Source organism: Astatotilapia calliptera, chromosome 6 (genome assembly GCF_900246225.1).
Source record: "Astatotilapia calliptera chromosome 6, fAstCal1.2, whole genome shotgun sequence".
NCBI classification, from domain to species: Eukaryota; Metazoa; Chordata; class Actinopteri; order Cichliformes; family Cichlidae; genus Astatotilapia; species Astatotilapia calliptera.
This window is the reverse complement of record NC_039307.1, coordinates 11,520,357-11,537,436: the sequence shown is the minus strand read 5'-3', so window position 1 is coordinate 11,537,436 and position 17,080 is coordinate 11,520,357. Positions and strand designations below refer to the sequence as shown.

The 17,080-nt window shown below is 39.9% G+C and overlaps 1 protein-coding gene across 4 annotated transcripts in view; it reads right to left on the bottom strand.

Moving 5' to 3' along the window:
* crebbpa (CREB binding lysine acetyltransferase a) overlaps positions 1-17,080 on the bottom strand; it is a 46,007-nt gene that overhangs the window by 25,793 nt on the left and 3,134 nt on the right. For all 4 annotated transcript variants that reach the window (XM_026170303.1, XM_026170304.1, XM_026170306.1 and 1 more), the window contains exon 2: positions 6,581-7,299. In XM_026170303.1, coding sequence (XP_026026088.1) covers positions 6,581-7,299 — 719 coding nt within the window. The remainder of the gene's footprint in view (positions 1-6,580; positions 7,300-17,080) is intronic.

The following is a 17,080-nucleotide window of genomic DNA, read 5'->3' as shown; positions in this document are numbered from 1 at the left end:
TCTTTGCATCACTGAAATGGTAAGCAGCCACCCAATAAGCTGGAGAAGGCTGGGCGAGTGCTCATGCGTATACAGTAACAAAAGGAGCATGTGGCGGTAAGGAGCTTCTCACCAACACAAATGCCCAGAAAGAGATTTACAACCTGCGATTAAAGGACAATAGAGGAAGCTGCATACAAAGAATGGGTCTGGTGGTTTTCTCCTTCAGAGCAGTTGGTGACATGATAATCACAGAGGACCAGCTGAGCCTAAAACATGCACACGGACAAGGTTTCTCCTGGCTCAGAACGGGCCTCGAGTGGGTGACTACGCATGGCCATAAATGCAATCAGCCCACCATGAGTCTGTGTTGTGTTGTGTTATTTGAATGAAAGCTATACATTTAGTTGTTAATAAGCAAATACTATAAGTAAATAGATTAACCCTTTAAGACCTACCATAGAACCAAGTCCGCCAGAGATTATCTTTATATTTTTACATGCTGTAGTGCCATTTGTGGGAGCATTTCAAATTGCTATACATCAATACAACAGGTATATCCCAAATTTTAATAATATGTATGCATTAAGTCCATAGTAACTACATAAATTGCAAAAAAAAAAGTGCAATAAACTACAAAAAACAAATTGAAAATCGTTTGGGGTTTTTTTTAAACATATATTTCTAGTTAGAGTAATGTAAGAGGCTTATCCCTCAAAACTGTAAATACAAAAAAGTTGCACAAAATAGTTTCCAATCATGCGGAATTTATTTTGAGTGTCTTCCTAGTTTTATTTTTGAGATACGCCAATTTTTATATACTGCAGGAAAAACAAATATAAATATTATAATGTAAATTTGCAAAAAAAAAAAAAAAAAAAAAAAAAAAAAAAAAAAAGCATGTGCATCAAAATAAATTATTTCCAGCAGTGCAATTTGAGTTCTAAGCATCCCAGAAACAATACAGAAAAGCATAAAAGTCAAATATAACTTTTAAAAACACCAGTACAGGCTTATAAGGCCCTGAAGGCAAAAAAAAACAAAAAAACCTACATTTTCCACGAAAATGACGTCACTTCCGGTTTCGGGCAGGTAATGGCGGACACGCGATAGTTCGCGCTGACATCTATTCCAATGTAGGAAGTGTTACGAACAGCTGATCGGATCAGCAAAGCATTTTTCTGGAATATTATATTTTTGTTCCTGCAAGTGCTTTTTATGCAATTTTTGGGAAGCTATATGTGGAAGGAAACTGTGACCTAGGACAAGCTAATGGCACAAGTTGTAAGTATAACTCCTCCGGTTTCATATGCGAAAAAAATTTTTTTATTGCGCTAGCTTACATGGTTCCAGTTCTACAGAGATTTAAAAATAGTTATGCAAAACGGAGTGTGCCCTCTCCAACCGGTTTTAAAGGGTTAAACACAAACCCTATATGATTAGACACGCTGAGCTATGATTCATATTTGCCCGTAAGTCATGGGGTAAAAATAAGGTTTTCCTTCTTTCTTTCTTTTTTAAATTAAAAGTCTTTATTTTCAACAAAAAATTTCAATTTTCACCAAGTAGGGGTCTGTAGTTTGACTTAAAGTGAATTGGCCCATAATTTAATTATGACGGGCAGCTAGAGCAAAAAAAAACAAAAAAACAAAAAAAAACCACCACCTTTTTGGGTTATATTTAAACCTGCAGAATATCCGTGGACTCTCCGTGTACACCACTCCACTTTAGCTCCTGTTTTCCCCTTCCAGAAAGTTGGCATTTGACAAATGAAGCAGTTAACTGTGTAACCTCAGCTCTTGACCTGAGGGCTACAAACTGTCAGTGTAGCTGCTAACGGGAAGCTTCAGCAACATGTAGCTTTATCTGTATTCTCATGCAAAATAATGATTCAGAACAAAATTATGAAATCAAAGATCATTCTAGGCTTTTTTTAACATGTGAATAGTGACTCTGTCAGATGACTTTAGTTATAAAACTGGGATACGCTAAACAGTTTCGAAAACAGCTTGGAAGCAACGCCCGGCTTACATTAGTCTCAATTGCTATCATTTAGACGCTTTTGGTTTTTCTTGGCATTAACTGGCTGTGGGAGGCACCAAAATCTGTGCAGGAAAAATCCCTGACAGAGGCATACACACAAAAAACAGGCCCGTTTCTGTAAATGCTGACAGCCCCGTCGCTGTTACTTCGACATCAGCTTTTAATTGTTTCTGTGGTTAAATCGTGTCTACAGACGCTGGGAATGACTCGACACACATTCACTATCTCAGTAAGTCTCTTCTCAGAAGACTGGAGCTTCTGTGTATGTGTGCTGTGGTTAAGAACAAATTTGGTGTCTTGGCTTTGACACAGCCAGTTAAATAGATGGCTTCCTAGTGATTTCCTGCAAAACCACATTGGTGACAAGTGTAAGTGTAAGCCGCAAATGACACTCTCCCATAGACACACACATAATTATGCATCCCTAGACTAATCTTAACAACAACTGAACAGTTGACAGCAGTGTACCAGTTCCCTGCCAACAGTGGAGTATGCATTTTTGAGTGCTATAAACAAGTGGACTGGAAGAAAGAACTGTTTAGATGAACCATAAACGTGACTTGCGAAGTGTATAGATACAGATGCACTCGTGCCTACCTTCATCACACAGAGTGTGTGTTGAGGAGGGGCTTCAATTAAGCTCCTAATCAATGATAACAAAAGCTTTGGTGTGTTGCTATAGTGAATGTAAAAAGTCATTTGAGATGAATCTCCATCTCATTACACAGCCAATTAAAAGCTATATATAAAGCTAAGCTCTAGTAATTTTTTCAGATGCACAAAAAGCATTTCAAAATAACTGTCTATGCAAATCAAACTGTGTCCTATATAATTTGAGAATAACTGCGAGCTAGGGCTGGGCCATATCATCCTGTTCACGGTAATACTGGTATAATGTTAGGCAATGATAAGAAAATGAAATATCACGATAGAATATGGGTAAAACGTGCATGCGCAGTGCCTTTGTTTTCATACACACATGGTGGAAAAAGCATGGCGGCGACGGAGAATAAGGGCGAAAGCGGATCGTTGAATGAAACAGATGAATCAGAATTGGTTTGTAAACATGATGTAACTTCAGTGGTGTGGAACTGGTTTGGCTTTTGTCCGGCAGATGCAGACCAAAGCACTTTTTTTGTTAGAGCATGCAAGCGGGCCGCCGTTATTACCGAACCGATTTTATGTGGTACGCGACGCTCAAAAATCTTTTATAAAAATAAAAAAATTAAAAAAAAGTTTTAGTACGACTTTGGTAAGCTACGAAGGCGCACCACTTGATGGATTGCTGGGGCATTACGGCTACCGTAGTCAGGAGCCTCGCAGAGTGATACGTACTGTGCTTCAACATAATATTACCGCATTGTGTGTGTTTATAAGGTTGATCTGATATCCTCGTGTTGGTGTTGTTCCCAGATCATCATACTAAATGTTGTTCCAGGATCAACATTGCAAGTGACCAATCAGATGTTGTGACGTCATACTTTTGCGACTTCGGGAAAAACCGGCGAATGGCTTGGCGCGCAAAGGAATAACGTCACAACAATGTGATTGGTCACTTGCAATGTTGAACCTGGAACAACATTTTCATGATGGTCTGGGAACAACACCAACACGAGGATATCAGATCATTCGTGTTTATAAGCTCTTTTGAAGTTTTGTGGATATTATACATGGTTATGCTGAGGATATGTCGGCCTTTTGGTTAAACTGTCAGCAAGGAATTTGCATTTGCACTGTTAAATTTTTACATAACTTTAATGCACATAAAAAAAACAGCTGCTTGTTTAAGTGAAAATACATTGATGGGGGGGTGTTGCACTAATAAAGTTGTGGAGTTGTTAAGTATTTTGTCTCGAGTCAATTATATCGTTATCGCAAATTTTCAAATATATATCGTTATGAATATTTTTGGCCATATTGCCCTGTCCTACTGCGAGTTGTTAATTCCACGAGTCTAGATTTGTAACTTTGCCATTTATGAAAGGTTGCTACACAAAGCAAAGTAAAACAACATTTATAATGGGATTGGGCAATAAGGAAAATGTAAGATGTCTTATATTAAAAATGAACTGAAATATAATGCAATAAAAACATGATTTCATAGACCTCGTTTAATGCTAGTTCCTTTTCAGTTAGGATCTGCCACAAATTTTAGGAAAGTTGAACAATTCTCCATATTTCACAAGATAAATTGTGAATGAGACTCTAAAAATAAAAATCACCCTAATTAGCACTGACAGGTCAAACTGATAACTAGCAAAAACATATAAAAAAGGAATTAAAGAAAAAAAAAAACCCAGCAATTTCAATTCAATTTAATTAAAGGTGTTTCAGGAGTTTTTAAATATGATTTCTATCCAAAAGGTTATTAATGAAAATTAACAGTATAGATCTTAAGTATGTGCCAAAAAAATTGAAGAGAAAGGCACAAACATGTAAAATGCTTTAAAACAGATGTTTTCTGAGGTAGCAGAACATTTAACATAGTTTTGTGGTGGATCTTTACATGTCATATTTAGGGAGAAACAAAACCTTTGTTTGTTTACAATATAAACTTCAAACAGCAGTTTTAATTTCTGCTGTGTCACTGTAGTGCTAAAAAAAAAAAAAAAAAAATTTTTTTACTCCATGAGCACAGTTTTAAAGCTGTGCCAGGTGATCACATAAAAGGACGTTGCTTTTAGGGCTGGGCCATATTATACCATTCACGGTAATACCGGTATAATGTTAGGCAACGATAGGAAAATGAAATATCGCGATAGAATATGAGTAAAACGCGCATGCGCAGTGCCTTTGTTTTCATACGCACATGGCCGATTGTTGAGTGAAACAGATGAACCAGAATTGGTTTGTAAAAATGGTGCAACTTCAGTGATGTGGAACTGGTTTGGTGTTTGTCCGTCAGATACACGACAAAGCACATTTTTTTGCAGAACATGCAAGCGGCCGTCGTTATTGTCGTATTTGTCGGACTAAGATGCTCTTAAATCTGGGAGTAATCTGGGTCCTAAACTCCGTATGCTTCAGTTCAAACGAACACTGCAGCATCACTGAGCGTTAAAAACTGTCTAAATTCTTTCATCTTTAATAAAACGATCAGCATTGCTGCTTTACCAGGTGTAACTATGAAGTTTAACTTTCAGGCATCCATTAAAACAAAATTTATTACATTTAACAGAGTTAGAAGTTAGCAGGAAGCTAGCGGAAGTTAGCTCGCTAGTTACCTAAGCATGATATAGCATGTTCTGACTGAGAGATTTCTGAAAAAAATCAAACGTACAGCTCTGCTATCACTTCCAACATAAATGAAGACAGAAAACTAAACAGCAGTGACGTTTGTAGGGTTACTGAAGTTGGGCTAGCTGGTATATAATGATGTGCTACGTAATCGCTAGCGACACAGCTATGTTAGCATAACATAAACAGGGAAGCTGGAGGACGAACACTAACACTTTTCCACTTATAAAAGTTAACGTTAAAGTTCCTGATAATTAGAGACAAATGCAATCGCATGGCAGGGTGCTGTAAACGGACCAAACTTCAGTCAGGAGAACAACTGAGATAATCCATCCACAATACGAGGTTAGTCATTAATATACTGCAACAACATGGGAATAGAGCAGCTGCCAGAGAATTCAACATTAATGAATCAATGGTACAGAAGTGGAGGAAGCAATAAGAATGAGTTTAATAAAGTTTGATTTATCTGACTGCTTTGTTTCGCTTAATGTGCGTTATAATCCCGTGCACCTTATGGTCCGAAAAATACGTACTGCACACTGCAGTTTAATGTTGCAAAGAACCTCTTTAACTTCAGTGGATATTATACATGGTTATGCTCAGGATATGTCAGCCCATTTCTACTGGAAATGCCTTTTGGTTAAACTTTCAGCAAGGAATTTGCATTTGCACTGTTACATTTTTATAAAGCTTTAATGTACATAAAAACCAGCTTCTTATTTAAGTGAAAATAAATGGAAGGTTGTCTTTTTGCGCTAGTAATGTTGTGGAGTTGTATTTTGTCTCGCATCAATTATATCGTCAGTTATATCGTTATCGCAAATTTTCAAATATATATCGTGATAAATATTTTTGGCCATATCGCCCTGCTCTAGTTGCTTTCCAATAATGTTGCTTTCACTCCCAAATAAGTGCGAACATTTGTGCATGGCTCAACAAATCCGGCCTCCGCATAGTTTAAAATTTTTACAAAATAATTTACTGGCTTAAATGTTAGCGTCAATTAATAGAGGATCACAGCATAAACTGGGCCCAGAATGACAAGATGCAAAAATGCCACATTAACAAGCTTTTCGACTTCGCCTATACAATGAGTGACCACCTAGTTTGTGTCCAGTGTTAAAGTTGTTCCAACACACCTTTTCTTTAATCAAAAATGAATACTTAAATGCAATTTAAAACAAAACAAAACAAACAAAAAAAAAATCAGTGCCAGAGAAATATCCCGTGTGTGCCAAAAAATACTTGGGGCTCACAATTTGCATGTGCCAACACTTGATATAAAACAAACAAAAATAATAAAATAAGTGTCACTCACCTTGTTCATGTTGCCTGCTTGCTGAGCAGTACTGAGGGTAGTGTGAGCTCCCATCTGTTGCCCTCCCTGTGTGAGCGTCTCTGCCAATGCACTACCTGATCCTCCTTGTCCTGTTGCAGTTCCCTGCATTGTCTGTCCCTGGTACTGCATGCCTGTTACCCCTGCCCCACGTCCTCTCCCAGCTCCAGGTACAAGGCCACCATTCATCACTTGCCCAGGCTGCGGCTGCCCTCCCTGGTTCAGGAGTCCAGTATGGCCCTGGTTGTTGTTAATCATGGCCTGACTGAACCCAGTTGTGTTTAAGCCCATAGTTGCAGTATTGTTGTTGTTGTTCTGTCCTGCTACTCCAGTTGGGGTTCCTGCTTTTTGGGCCTGAGGGGACGGGTGGTTGTTGGGGGAGCCCTGGCCAAGAGGGCTCTTACCCAGTGGTGCTCCTAACTGTGGCCCCATGCTGCCTGGCTGAGAGCTAACTGTGCCTATATTAGAAGTAGTACCAGCCCGAAGCAGCTCTGAGAGCTGCTTGTGCTTGGCCGCTGCATCTGGGACGGCAGAGGCACTGCCACCGCCAAGTCCTGACTGAGTGCCTCCTGGTCCGCCAGCTCCAGGTGCTGCTCCACCATTTGAAGGGATCCCGCCCATCAGGCTAATATCACCTCCATTGGGGATCAACTCATCTGGAAGGTCATTCTCCAAATCGTCCCAGGAGAGTGACCCAAGATCTATGAGAAGGGATAGAGAAGCAAAATGTCACAAAATGTTTTATACAACCATGTGTCTCAGTGCCAAGCATTCATTCTTCTCTGCTTCAAATAAGCCTGTACTCAAATCACTGAGTACCAGAGCATCTAGATCTTATCTACTGCTAGCAACTTATTCTACAATGCAACACATGACAGTGGGAAGATTTTTTTTCTACCTTTTAACAGTTTTGAGTCCCCACCATAAACATTCCAACCACAGCAGAAAAACAGCCAGCATGTAGGGCTGCTCGATTATGGCAAAAATGATAATCACGATTATTTTCACTGAAATTGAGATCTCGATTATTTGACGACATTTATTTAACAATAACAATGTATTGAATAATGACTTTAAAGATTGTCAAAAAATAATATAAAATAGTGTGCAAATACTGCTAAAAGTGCAAATGTTTGCAATATAAAAAATAAATGAAAAATGTAAACATCTATGTTTAGTGAACTTTGCAGTGTTGCTCTGTGGTACAGCTACGACACTGTAGCAAAGTTTACACACTATGTCTACTTGATCCACGTCCGACTCCGCAAACCCATAAAGTCACTCTCCTCTCCAGATAACTTCTAGGGCTGAACGATATATCGCATTTGCGATAATATCGCGACATGATCAAGTGCAATTTTCTAACCGCAAAGGCTGCGATTATACTCTGGACATGTCCAAATTCATGGGCTGCATCCTCCTGAGGCCGCATTTGTAGACCGATTACGTCACAGCGACGCGCCGAAGGCTGTCCAAATTCATAGACTCCTCCGAATGTAGCCAACAAATGCGTCCTCCTTTTCCCCGAATTTGAAGGATGGGTCGGGTGTGTCCTTCGTGGCCTACCATATCCCAGAATTCATAGCGCGGCCCAGCCAAACTCCAGTTTCCAGCAATGGCGGCCGCTACTAAGTTTTAAAATTACTCATACTAATCTTTCTGGGTCACAAAATAAACTTTTAACATATTTTCAGGCGAGAAAGTAGTTGTGTAAACATCAAATATCTGCTCGGTTTATCAAGATATCCCATATTTGCAAAAGTGCTTCGACGTTTTCAGAGGCGTCTGCTACCCACCAGCTCGACAGCTAGCCGGGAGCTCGAGGGTTACTGATGCGGCCGAGAACGGCACAACTCCCGGGACATCATTTTCAGATCACCGCGGAGTTTCGCTGCTCGGGTTAAACGTAATATATAAGTCACTTAGACAACCTAAAAATGTTATTGTTGGGCTTTTTTCAGTGTTTTGTTTGTTCGTGAGTAAATCGGTTTGGCTGAGATTAAAGTTATTAGATTAGATAAAATAAAACTTTATTAATCCCCCGGGTGGGTTCCTCCTTGGTTTTCACACAGCTGACTAAACGTCAAACAGAAAACTTATTAAACAGAAGTATGAGACAGTCGAGAATTTACACCAGTGTCTGGTTATATTTTAGATAGCAAGAAGCAGACGGCCGAGTTTATTAAACTCCACCGAGACAGCGGTGACGCTAATCAGAAGGCTAGACCGTCCAATTTCACGCCTTTAAATCGTTCAGCCCTAATAACTTCTGCTTAGCTTTCCGAGCTTCCCTCGGGTCCTCTTAATCAGTAGGCCCCCCAACCCCCGGGCCTCGGACCGGTACGTGAGTCGTTTGGTACCGGGCCGCGAGAGTTGAGGCTCAGGTGTGAAATGTAGTTTTCAGGGTTTTTATCGGTTTTCAGCGTTATTTTGTTATCGTTTTTATCGTTAACTCTGTTTTCTTTGGTCTTTTCACGTGTGTTATGAATAAAAAAAAATTTCCGGTACCGGTACTAGTTTTATTTTGTTGTATTTATCCGCGACACCTTAAAGGCCGGTCCATGAAAATATTGTCGGGCATAAACCGGTCCGTGGCGCAAAAAAAGTTGGGGACCGCTGCTCTTAATTGTTGTGACACGTGTTCGAAATGCAGAGAGGTGCGCTCGATTTGCCACATGGAGCAGCGCGAGAGTAAAGCACGAGGGAGGGGCTAATAATCGGCTCAGTCATTTTTAATGATCGCTGAAAGCCCAGATCGTAATCGAGATTAAAATTCGATTGAGCAACCCTACCAGCATGGTAATAAAACTTTGTAACCATTTTTGTCAGTTATAGTTTTCATTTTTATGAGAATTAGAGGCATTTGCTTATCAAATGATCAGAAAGGGGGGGGGGGGGGGGACGTGATTTTTATCAAATAACAGATTCAATACATTTAGTTAATGGACTGTAGTCACCACCCAAAGGCTGAGCCATGAAAAATCCTGCTGTGTTTGAAAAAAGAAAAAAAGGGCTCTTACTCCTCAGTTGACCCTTGGTCTCAGTCCAAGTGTTCACAAACATTCTAATTATGAAATATTAATGAGCCAACATGCTAAATGCTGCTGCCTTGGCCTTGTCCCACTGTGGCCTTGTCCCTTGCAGTGCAAGACAAAATAAGCATAAAGCGTGATAAAGCATCGCTACTGGCTGACAAACACAGTGTGACAAGAGAATCCAGCAGCACTTGGGGTTCCTGCTGGGTGGCGTAGGAATATTTGTGTCACACCATCCAGAGGTGTGAGCATAATGGTGAGAGCCTAGGGAGCCACGATTTGTTTGAGAATTAGTGATTAAGATGGTGACAAAAGCACAGGAGCTGTGCATGCCTTACAGCTTTGAATCACCAAGAAGAATCAACTCTCTGGACAAACTGAAACAAGATCACTTTCCACAGCTTTGATCACGAGTTCACCTAACGGCACAAAATCACCAAAGAAACAAGCTTTGAACACTGCAGCTCTCCCGTTTTCATTTCCCCTCTGTAAGTGACATTAACTTGCCTATTCAGTACAACGTGCCTGACGAGAGTAGAAATATTACCTGAAATCTTATTTGGCTAACTTGTTTCTTCAAAAGCATGTTGTGAAGCGGTTTGTTGGTCTTCTGTAAAGAGTGGAGGACATAACTGGGATGTATGCAACTGACAATTTCTTCCACAAAAGCGCAAATTTACTGAATTTGTGCAACTGAAAGTAATGAAGCCAAGAAATGTCACTGTATGAAAGGCGCTGTTAAGCAAATCACTTTTCAGTATAAGACGAACAAGACCTTAATGCTACAGGACTGAGCACTGCTGCTGGATGTCTTCATTGAGATTCAGTCAGGATCCCGACTTTAATGAGGGCACTTGGCCTACACACTTCCCTGAGTAAACACAGGCTTGCAGATCTCCCTTGCTAGCTCGCTGTCTGTCCCTAGCATCAGGCACGCAGGTGCTCCATGTGGAGGAAGCTTGTTTGAGGCTGAAGGGACAATCCATCTTTTCCTCTCTCACTCCTCTCAGCCCATGCCATCTATCAGGCAGGCACATGGATGCTCTTCAAGCAGCTGTATTCACTTCAACTACATACGCTAAGGCCTGGCATTGCATTTTTCATTTCAAAATGGAAATCTAAACACACCGTAACCTTGCCCTTAAGCGTGTTGGCTGGATACCAAAAATGCAAAGCAATGTTTTGGTTGGGTATGGCCACATGCAGTCTGGGGAACCCCAACCGTAAGGAGGGGGGAAGGTGGGCATTAACCGTTTTAACATATGCACTGCAGCCCTGAAGTTTTCTTCAGACATAATCCATGGAGCTGTATGTAGGAATGTGAAAGTTTAAATCGGACCTTACAATAAAAGCTCCCTTGGACAGAGTCTGCATAAAGTTGAACCAGTGTGCGAATTGATGTGATAACCATCCGGAGAATTCTCATCGAAAAATTCACATGGGAACGTCGATTACATTTCACTTTCCATATCATTTCACTGTCTCAAAGGCAGAAGAAAAACATCCACAGGTAAAGAAGGGTCACTTACATGAGTGCAAATATGAACACAAAAACACGTAACTCGGGAAACAATGTGTGATTTACTCAAAAGTGGATACACACAAATCAGTGTGTCAACTTTTCACATAGTCGTTCATAAAGCTCCTTTACACCCTCCCATAGCTGACTTTATCACTCTCTCCCCCGCCCCCCTTTGGCCACTGTCTTGAGGTGATGGCTATAAATATCTACAAAAGCAGCCCCAGCAGTGATCCCGCCTGGAGATTTCTGTCATCTTGCCCTAAAGCCATGTGCGTCTGCTCTCAGAGGGACAGGTGCAACATTGCTACTGGCATTCTTTTAATTGTTGCTCAATATAATATGGTGGATAGCAAAACAAATCCACTTAATAGTGGAAAGGGACTCTTATTTTAGGTTTCCTTTCTGCAGTAATAAATCCTCCAAGAAAGTATGCCATTGCAACAGTTGGAAAGAACAGCAGAGGAAAATTACTTCACTGAGTAAATAAATACTGATTGTGGCCAGAGACACTCAAAAAAAAATAGTCAAGAAAAGTTACAGACCTTCAGTTTAAAACATTTTTAAATCCAACAAGACTACTTCTATTACAGACAATAGTTAAACTGCAATAGCTTTGTTTACAGTCCACCTTGAGAGCCTGTGCCAAATCAAAAACAGAAAATATGAAAATAACTGTTTGCTGAATTTAGTACTCAGTAGTGGTGCAACAGATCACGGTTGATCCGTAATCTGAACCAATCCCACTCCACAGTTCGGCACGCACGTGATCCAAAGATTTGAAAAAGAAGGGGAAAAAAAAAGTATATGTATGGTGCGCGTGGTCAGTTTGTCAAGCGATAGTTATGGCCAGCGATAGTTATGGCCAGCGATAGTTATGGCCAGCGCTAGCGGTCCAAGTGGAGGAGCAGAGGAGTTTGCGGCATTTAAGCAGCCCTTTGTTCCCCAATCCGACCGGGCTAAAGCTATTTCAAAAGCTACTGGGGTGTTTAGCTGCAGACGGGAGGCCGTATTCCGTTGTGCAAAACAAGGGGTTTAAACTATGATGAACGTGCTTGAGCCACGCTATGATATCCCGTTGCGCGTCCACTTCAGTGACGAGATCGTACCCAGGCATGCATGAGCAGGAAAAGTTTAAAGTTATGGCTGAACTGTCCTACGCATCTTTTGTTGCTCAACTAAAAACGGGTGGACCTCCAGGTCAACGGAAAGCTACGTGACCGTGACCGCTCATTATATCACAGCGGAGTGGTAGATATAAAGCCCTGTACTGCCCTATATTGCACCTTAATTTGTTTTTATATAATTGCGTGGAATGAGTCTTGAGTTGAATGTTTTTAATAGGTAAAAAATACTTAAAAAGTTAATAAGTAAATGTTAAAATTTTGTCTTTTTTGCTGATCCGAAAATTGGTCCGATCCGTGAGTTAAAACTGTGATCCGATCCGAACCGTGAGATTTTTGATCCGTTGCACCACTAGTACTCAGCCATATCAGAATTGTCATTTAAAGCAAAATCTGACGTGTCTTTCCTCCTTTATATGAAAATGTGCTGGTAGCTGAAATCACCAGTTCTACATTGAAGGCAAGCACAAACATACTGAGAAAAGTAAAAAACAGCAGAGTACAGCCAAGACGATTTTAAGAGTAATAATGACACTTCATTTTATTAAATCAAATCCATTAACTAGCTAGCAAGTTATCCCAAGAGGCAGTAGCAATAAGTGTGCATGCAACTAGTCAACCAGACTTTTAATGTTGCTTCCCTTGCCAAATGGTGCCAGAAAAACTCTGAAATATATCATTTTATTTTTTGGCTTTTTAATATAGAGCGGCAGGTGATGATTGGTCAATGCTGAACTTCTATCTAAAGCACACTCAGCTTTGTCTCTGGTAGGGAGTGAATGTGGATCTGTAACAGGAAGACTTCTCTTCCCTCCCCATTTTAACAAATACCATCATCTCATCTATGGTGAACAGACCCTTTTTAAACAGACTAATTTAGCAACAGCAGTTAAGATCCATTTACACCTGCATGGAATCTGCAACTGGATACATGACATCTGACCCACAGGTTTGTTTCCTCTAGGCGGGTTGCTTTGGGGGAGATTTGATGACAACAGGGGAAACCAAGTTTTTGAAGTCTGCACCCAGTTTAGAAATGCATTCTCATTATTTCGTTTGTGGTTGCAACATGATCCAGTGATCTGTACTGTTTGTGTTCCTCATCGCATTAACACAGCTACATTCTTTAGTTTGGCTTGCTTGAATCAGCAGGAAGAGATGGTATTGTTCACCTTTAAACTTTGTGGATTTTGTTTTTCTTAAGAAAATACAACCAGAAACATCATCCATTGGTAAAATTATAGTCATGTGGAGCTCCTCAAGTACTCCTACTTCCTCTTGGGGATTTAGTTTAGTTTTCTAGGTTTTCTGCAAACACAAAACACATACTGAGCTTCAGTCTAACTCTTCTCTACCTCATGAAGCTAAAGTTGTTCCAAGTATAATGAGCAAAAATAGAACAGTCAAATGGTCTGTTTAAGCTTAAATACAAGCACAGACATGAGAAATGAGTGGCGTTTAAAATACCATGTCGCCCATTTTTTTGATGCTTATTAAGTCAGCTAAAAGCAGTAGGTTGGTGGTAATAAGTCCCTTCATCTGCCTTTAACCATTTTGCTGATCCTCGCCATCTTTCTCTCATGATTTCTCTGGTTGCCCCAAGGCACAGGCATAAATGCCTCAATCAGTGGCTGCATTGCAAGCTTACCGCCTGTCCTTTTAGATATTAGAAGTGCCATTTGTGCAGGAGTGAGCAAGAAACTGGACGTCTGGGGGTTGGGAGGTCCCTGACAAATCTTTGACTGACAACTGAAACAGAACTAAGACGCAAACGAGTACCAAATACTAATTTTTCTTAGGTTTCAGCGCAAATTTCAGGTTTTCTAACCTAAGACAGACACAGATATCCTGAGGCCCAACCTACCTACATATTTATAGAGAGAATGTGAGAGAATCCACAGGGCACAGTTAAAAAATTCAAACATGGTGACTATGAATCTTAAACAATGAAATTTAAAAAAAAAAAAAAAAAAAAACCCCTGCTCTTTCATTAAAAATAGTCAAAAGATTAGATCACATAAAGTGCATGCAAAACCACATTTTTTTGTGAATAAAAGGGGTAGAAGAGGAGGATAACAGATGGCCTTAATAGAAAGACAGGGGCTCATGTTTGTTCTGCCCCACCAATTTGAGAAAAAACAAAAACAAAACAAAAAAAAACACAACTCCCCAAGTGCACAAAAAAACTTGACTACTCGTAATGTTCTACCTCTCACTGAACTGCAAAAATGTTTTTCTTTATTAAAACCATTTTTAACTCATTTGTCTTTCTGACCTGTTATCTGCTGTGAAACAAAACTAAATCATACCATGTGATACTCTGGTCTTGTTTCCTTACCAGCTGCCGTTATTGAGGGTGTGGATAATGCCAATACAAATACCATTACTAATTCTGCTTATAGGCTGGACTTTTCATCTTAGCCAGTTTTTTTGCATGAGAGAGAGAGAAAGAGAAAAAAAAAAAAAAAAAAAAAAAAAAGACTACTACCATTCATCTTAGGTGTGGAAAAGCCTCATCACCATAACTGTGACATAATTTTACACTGTATGACAGAAAACATGCCAGCGGTGATTAAACACACACACACACACACACACACACACACACACACACACACACACTTGGCGTCATATAATTGCAATTAAGTGAACAATTTGGAATCTGATCTCAGCTGGAACTGGTTCTCAATTCCCATTGCTACAAAGGTTTAAATAGGACTGCTCACGCATACAGACATCACAAAGAGAACAACAACGTATGTTAATGCTTTCATTTCGTTTTAAAATTTGGCTATTTTTCTCATACAAAAAGCCAGGCTATATGTTAGGAAAAGGGAAAGAGGAAAGGCCAAATGTTAGGGCAGATGGGTGCTGCATATAAAGCTCCAGGCATGACTGTCATCAAAGAGGGAAAGCCAGCTCTTTATCTGCAGTAATTTACAGCTGATGTTACTGCTGCCCTGCGCTGTCCCATGGGGGTCCATTGAGTCCCAACTGCAACTGGCAAAAAGTATAAAGAGGGGGTGTGGCAGGTTTATTGATGGATTACAGACATGTGGTGGCTCTGTCATGTGTGATAGCTCTTGTAATTTATAATCACTGATGTTGTGACTGCCATTGTTCCTGAAAGGTCTTCTTGAAGACTTGACAAAATCAAACACAATGAGGCACATGTGCAAATGACAGACACAGGAAAACTATTTTTTCTGGCTACATGCAGACTGTGAGGCTGGGCTTAAAGTCAGCAAATAATAAATACCACAAATTTAGTAAGCCATACACCTTTTTTGGCAGTTTATATATGTAATGCCTTTAATGACAGTGTAAACAAATGTAGAATCAAAAGTAAACATACTTTTGTTGCTCAATGAGTATTTCCGCTTTGAACAAATCCCTATCATAGGAAATTTAAAATATCTTTTGCACTAGGGCTGTGCGATATGACCAAAATCTCATATGTCGATATAAAACATTTATCATCCCAACAACGATACATATCACAAAAATTTTACATTTTCTGTAAATTCTGTGAATTTCGGGCAACTCGACTTGCATGAAGTGCATGAAGTTGAACCAGCCGCAATTTTCTTTGGGAGTATTTATTACACAGTGTGCTGCGGGGAAAAGCCTGTTCTAAGGTTTATTTTTTTTAAGCACCTGACGGCTCTTTTTAGCTTCTCGTCCGTAAACACTCTGCATACTATTTCACGTGATTCAGTTTATTTTGAAAAATCTCAACAGGATCTTCAGCTTTATTGTGAAAGGTTTATGTGGAAAATAAACAAGCGGACGGTGGAGACACGCGATGGTTTTACCGTCGTTGTTGCTAACGGCAATGCATAAAAACAGTCGCTTGTCCATCCGTAGTGTGGTTATATTAAATAGAAGAAAAAAGAGAGAACTTTAAGAATTTCTACAGTGACCATCAAAACGATGAAAACAATATTGCCGAAAACAGTTTATTTTGCAACACCACGAAACAAACGATAGCGTAATATGAAATGATAGGCGTTTTCATATTGTCATCCGATATATATCGTTATATTGAACCTATTCTGCACTGTATATGGTTCTAAACTACTGTGATTATTGTTACTTGTGTTAGCAGCAGAAATGTGCAGCACTACTCAATGGCTAGACGGCATTTAACCCAGCTAATATTTCTGGAGCCAACTAGCAGTAGTAACCACATTTCAACATCTGTAGTCACACATGTCCCAACTTTAAACATTGCTGTCCTAGGTCTCGTTTCCCTAATCCACAGCTGGAAAAAAGAGCAACCGTGAGAGTAAAGCCAACACAAAAGTGCCTTGATTCTTTTTAATGGTTAGCAGGGACACCCCAAACTTGCAAAAGACGTCCACTTATATATGGCAGAAGAGAAAAAGGAAATCCCATGGCTTTCTTTCCCAGTGAACATACATTAGTGATCATTTTAAGGGCTCAGTCACTTCATTGTGTAAATTATGGTCACTCTAAGAGTCAGAAAGAAGGATTATCCAGGACATGCCCATTAGTTAGCAACTTATCAATCACATAGATTGACAGTTAAACTCGCTCCTTGCAAGTCAAGTCTGGTCTCGAAAACGCTAAAGGTGGTCAAAACAAAAATGCTCCGCTCAAGGCTTAACAGCAGCACTTCACTAACAGAGGGCCAACAGCTACCCTTAATAGCATCTACACTAAAAACAGCTTTCTTTTGTTTTCAAGACGTTAATGTGCCACACGCTGTAAACGATACAGTTGAAAAACACATTAGTTTAATGTTTCTTTTCTGGGCTCTAAAGTTTCAGTTCTTGGTTAA